Genomic DNA, 6000 nt, shown 5'->3' on the forward strand with positions numbered 1-6000 from the left:
AAATCATAAATAGGTTCCAACTCACTGTGTCTGCCAGGTCACCTTGGGATTATTTCTTACCTGAGTTTATATAAAGCTAGGTGAACACTGCAGTAGACTATCTGCAACAGGAAGTTTTCTATGCTGTTCAACCTGACATTCTCTCTTTTGGCCCCTTCCCCATTTCACCTCCAGCAGTGCAGTCTAGGTGTGGTCAGTGCTGGAGCACTTCAGTGAGGTTCATACCTCAAGCTCTCTTGTCTGGATTCTGGGCTCCTGGGAGCAGGGAGGGTCTAGTACAGGGCTGAACATACTGACAGCCCTTAACTAACTACTGTGGCTAGGCATGTGGCAACTCTGGTATGCTTTGCCCTCTGTTCAAATTATTTTGGGCTGAGCGCTTCTCTTTACCTGATTGTGGGGTGCATGTCATGGCTGGGCCTGCAGCAGGATGCACCATAGTCACTGGCATCCTGGGCTACAATCAAACAAAACCTTGTCCACCTGTGCTTTGCTGTTATGTCCTTGCCCTCGCTGGGCGTGGGAGCCCCTCCTGATGAAATAGAGAGACTACATCCAACATGCTGACCAGCCTCCTTTGCAAACACCCTGAGCCCAGACTTCAATGGGAGATGGGATCTGGGGAGAGAGAGTACTGGAAATGCTCAAAAGAAGGACAGAGAAACCCAGGGAAGAGCCTGAAAGTGGTTACAGATGAAGGGTTATTGCTTCTGAGAGAGAGAAGGGGACAAATGCCAGAGAAGTCAAGCTCCAGGGATCAGAACGAGATTTGCAGCTGCAGCATGAGACACATCCAGAGAATTTTGCCCCTTGGGAGGGGGAATCCACTGTGAAACTTCTTTATTTTTGGCATTTGGGGCTTCATTAAACATTTTCACCCTTAATTTAAATGACAGTTTTCTGAGGGAAATCTGATATTTTTCATCTCTAATAAAATGTGAACCTGAGCTGGACAAATAGTGATTCTTGTGTGAAGGGAATTCTTGCCCTGCTTATGGGATGATGGCAAGCATGCAGCAGATCCGTGTTTGAGGCTTGCAGCAGCCAGCAAGAACTCAAACCTCATAAGGTTCAAGGTTATTCCAAATGGAGAATCCATGACCGTTGAGCAAGTCCTAATGCAGCACAAATTTGCTTCCCTCTTTGGATTTATCTTGCTTCCAGGTTTCAGAGCTTTATTGGCTTGTTTTATTATTAAACTATATGCTTTTTTAATCATTGCAAATAACCTACCATTGTTTTCCTGTCATGAGGGCTGTGAATGCATTCACACCCCATGTAGCATGGGAGGGTGGGATTTCTGACTTCTCTCTCTCCCAAGTGGGAGGAAAGCTCAGTATTCCGTTGTCTTCATGCTGCTTCTGCCTCTTCCTGTTGCAGATATTCCAGTGATCCCGGACTTGGAGGAAGTACAGGAAGAAGATCTCGCCATGCAAGTGGCAGCTCCACCCAGGTAACAGCACAGCCACATGACCACAAGTCTAGAGTCACTGCCCATAGCTGGGGATCAGCAGTGAGAAATGGCTGCTGAAATTAAACCCTGCATTACCTTGTGTTCTGCAGAGATCAGTGGCTGTCCCATTCAGTAGGATTTGATGCCATGTATTATGATAGTGAGTCTCCAGGATAGTAAGGCTCCAGTGTGTTGTTTCCAAATACACAGAGAAAGTAATTACAGCATATTCTATATACATACAAAAATATTTCAAAAAAACATGATTGATATTGCAACGTGAAACCTTCAAAAGTTAGGAAATGCCCAATTTAAGGTTGCCTGTGCAACTTTGTGCATATGTATTATCACACACACTTTACTTACATGATCATAAATTATTTCCCCCCATGTGATGTCTGCCTCATTCAAGTGCCTAGTTAATCTGTATAGTGCAAATCCTATTGGTTAAAAGTGATAGTCAAAGTAGTTCTGGATTTATCTCAAAGGTGACCAGCAAAGGGAAAAAATTAACCCTTTTTTTTTTTCATTTTATCTTAGAAGTATCAGGAAATGGCAAGTCTGCTCTTTCCTGTTTTGTTGAAGTGATTTCTTGGATAATATGGACTGGGAGCTTTTATGGCCCTTAATTGTAGAGAAAGGGTGCCTGAATCCTGAACAAAGATGCCTTTTCTCCCAAATGTTTATTGGGCATTGAAATTAAATAGCTGTTACCGAAAACAAATTCAAAACACTTTTAACAGTTTGACTAAAAATCACTTTGTTTCTCAATCATATTTTACTTCCTTGTTTTATATCATGTTATGATCCTATCAGTTCTCTGAACATCCATGGAGTCTTCCAGAGTAGAAAAGACCCACATTTCTCATGTAAGACAACAAGCAGAAATAAAATTGCTACAGGTCTTCTTTATATTGTGACATCACACAGAAGGAAAAGAGAGCACAATACCCTTCCTTCTCCTTTTTTTCTTTGCGATTCACCTTTTAAAAAAACTGTATTTCATAACTATGACTTTAAAGCAGCCAGGAAAACTCAGAGACCCCTAGTATACTGGAAGCTGCATGGTAGCGCTGGTTAGGAGCCAGGAGGTGGAACAATCAAACAGCTTTTCTCCTAAACAGCTAATCCAATATTTGCTGTTAGGCTTCCTACAACTACAGCATCTACCGCTCAGAGGATGGCAGGTTCTGAGGCTTCCCTCACATTCATGGTCCATTAAATAATAATACTCCATGTCTAAATCATTGTTCTATCTGGTATAGAAACAGCACTCGAGAGGCTTGTGCCCAGAATCCTCTCCACCCATGTATTTCTTTTCTCTTGGGAGACATGGGCACTCAAGTTGGATGCTCCCAGACTCCCATCCATGTGTCACTGCTCCCTAGAGGAGCATGCGCTGTTCCCACACTTAGCTAGTTTTGTTTCTTACCCCTCCCTCTTGCAGTATCCAGGTGAACAGAGTGCTGACATTCCGTGACCTGGACAATGACCTCATGAAGTATGCTGCCTTCCAAACCTTGGTGAGTGGGTGCCTTTATATATAGTGGCCAGCATAACCCCCTCTACACCTCCGTCATGTCCTCCTCCAGAAAAACAGAGATACTTGGGTACAGTGCCCATTGCTCTGGTGGAGCCCCTACTGTGCCTCTGACACTGGATACAAACGTCTCCTTGGCACCTTTGCTTGGAGTCCACTTGGAAATCGTACTCCGATGGCCATTTATTTACAGTCAGAACATCCTTGAGTTTTCCCTCAAGTTTTCTGTTGGTCCAGTAAAAGATATTATTTCACCCACCTTGTCTCTCTAACATCCTGGGACCAACACGGCTCCAGCAATACTGCATATGTCCCTAGAACACATTTCCTACCCATGTTTCACCATGCTCTGCCCCTTTCTCTGGTCCTGGGACACACACAGGACTGCTCCTCCTCCCTCAGCTAGGGTCATCCAGGGTGCTGTCCTTTTGTGTGGTGCCTGAGGCACATGTAACCCTGCCCCTAGTGTCTGAGCTGCTGGCTTTGGGTATAGGAGTCCTTCATGCTGCTGTAGACCAGAGTCTTTTTCAAGCAGGAAGGAAGTTTCCAAAGCTGTTCCTGAGAGGCACAAACCCAAATGGTGACAGGCCATGATTTCCTGTCTCCTTGGGGAGTGCCATATTGCCAGCCCTAAGAATCCAACCCCAAAATCATGAGGTTTTTTAATTCTGACATTGTTTTTGGTCTGGCTGCTGGTTTTTGAATTCCCTCTTCTCGCCCTGCAGTGTTTGTGTGACACAGACACAAAATGCGTACACACAGAAATGCAGGTCCTGACTCCCTTGTGCATCTGCTGGGCAATACTCCCCTCTCATCCCCTCCAGCTACACTCACTGGTTCACATAGTCCCTTTGCTGTGTCCCAGCAGCCTCCCCTGGCTGGTGCCTGTAGCTGGCACCTGTCTCCAGTCAGCAGCAGAGTGGGCTTCCCCAGACTCTTAATTTAATTTAACTCTCCCGGGCTGCGGTGGAGGATGGTGGGAGATTTTGTTGTTTCTGGGCTCTGCCCCACTCAGAGCTCATGGGGTCCCACAGAGGTGCAGGCAGCTGCTATGGGATGTCTGCAGGCTAGCTCCCTAGAGTGGCTGAAGGGAGAAACTGCAGCCAGCTCAGGTAAAATTCCTGCACCCCCAATTCAGCCAGAAATCACAGCAGTTGTGATTGCACTGTGCGTGTTGCAACACTGGGATTGGTCTCACATGCTCCTTCCCCTCCCACTGAGCTGTCCACATCCAGTCACCATGTGCTACTCCTGTCCCATAAGAAGCCATTTGTCCCCAAGGAGGCAAGAATGCAGCTGTCACCAGCAACATCCTGTTCCTGGCTAAGGTGCGGGGTCCCTTTTCTCTGTGCCTGGTCTGTTGGAGTAAATCTGTGACCTGCTGTGTGTTCACAGGATGGAGAGATTGACCTGAAGCTTCTCACCAAGGTTCTGGCCCCAGAACAGGAAGTACGAGAGGTGAGCCCGTCTTGAGGCAGAAACTAGTAGAGCTGCTTGCGTGGGCCTGCAAGGTTCTCAGTCAGGTTGTACATGGCCTTATTAATGGGGGAGGGGGACAGACTTGTCTCAGTTGGATAAAGTCTGAAGGGATTTTGGATTTTAGAGGTTTCTGGGGCCCAGAATGTGATACTCTTAGTGTGCCAGAGCTTGTGGCACTACTTCCAACTGGGCCCTCCTGTGCAAAAGAGCTGACAAAGGAATTATTGGGGACTGTCTCTGACCTGGGCTCGGGGCTCCTGACACACTCAACGTTCTATGAAATTCTGCATCTAAGAGCCACTGCTAGCTGCAGCTCCTCTGAGGGGCAAAGACAGACAGGAGAACAGGGGGAGCCCAAGTCTGGAACAACAGGTCAGGACAGAGGAGCACCAGCAGAACTGGGGGAAGCCCAGGACTGAAATGGCAGGGTTTCTGCAGGTTAGGACTGAGCTGCATTGGGAGAGTTGTGTAGGGGTGGAGATTTCACAGACCCGCTCTGCACTGTGCCTGGTTCAATCTATAACTTGCTTTTTTTGGTGAATTTTAAAAACACAACCCAACCTGTCAAAATCTATAAATTGTGGCAGGGACTGAAACCACCTTTTTCCTGGGATTTCTAGTGCTCCTAATGGAATCTAGGGCCCTGCCCTAATGCCCCCTCTATGCGCATAGTGGTAGATCTCTGAGGCTGCTACAGCGTCTCTTTAGGGCGGCTCGCCTGGCCAGCCTGGCCATTTAGCAGCATTCAGGGACCTGTAGCAATTCAGAATTTTTTTTTCTTTTCTCTTGATAGGAGGATGTCTGCTGGGACTGGGACCATCTGTACATGGAGGTGTCTTCAGAACTCGTGACTGAGTGGGACCTGGGACAGTCTGAGAGAGATGAGCCCTTGGGTCAGCCCAAGAACATCTGAGCTCTGGCCAGCTCAGCACACAGGCTCAGACAGCTACAAATAGTTAGCACTAGTTGTTTTGTTTTGTTTTTTATCAACTCTTGTATTTGAGAAAATATTCCAGATCTGAAAGTAAAGGAGGTGGGAGCATGACAGGAAAGTGGGCTTGACTCCCAGGTATTTTGTAACAAGAATATTTATTTGTTCTCAAAATGCCACACTGAATAATTTCAAATACAAAAAAGCATTTATGTTTAAACAATCGCTTCCATTTCACTAGCTCTTTATCCCAAGATGTTTTACAAATTACTGTAGGGATTTTGTCTGCTGCTGCTGCAGTGCACCCTGTTCTGGAGTGGAAACATGGCAGCTATTTAACAGCCACACTGCACAAAGGGTAGGACAGGAAATTAAGAAGAACGTGGCTTCCTCTTGAGGCTGCAAAGGGAGTTTAAGTTGAATTTGCCCAGGACACTGAGGTTACCATCCTTCTCTCACAATAGATGCCACTAGTGGTCCAGACCTCAGTTTTATATCCCATCCAGAGGTAATACCTCCAGCAACCCACTGTCCTTTAGCCCTGTGCTTGGAATAATAGCTCTGTATTGTTCCCTCTGACTCATCCCTCTGACAGCA

At 46.4% G+C, this 6000-nt stretch overlaps 1 protein-coding gene across 1 annotated transcript in view; it reads left to right on the forward strand.

The window, feature by feature from the left end:
* Positions 1 to 5385, forward strand: part of IFT43 (intraflagellar transport 43) — a 58221-nt gene extending 52836 nt beyond the window's left edge. The window contains 4 exon segments of the mRNA XM_077820355.1: positions 1381 to 1453; positions 2901 to 2976; positions 4389 to 4451; positions 5266 to 5385. Of these exon segments, the coding sequence (XP_077676481.1) occupies positions 1381 to 1453; positions 2901 to 2976; positions 4389 to 4451; positions 5266 to 5385 (332 nt within the window).
* The last annotated feature ends 615 nt before the right edge of the window (positions 5386 to 6000 follow it).

The sequence above is a fragment of the Eretmochelys imbricata genome, chromosome 6 (assembly GCF_965152235.1).
Source record: "Eretmochelys imbricata isolate rEreImb1 chromosome 6, rEreImb1.hap1, whole genome shotgun sequence".
NCBI classification, from domain to species: Eukaryota; Metazoa; Chordata; order Testudines; family Cheloniidae; genus Eretmochelys; species Eretmochelys imbricata.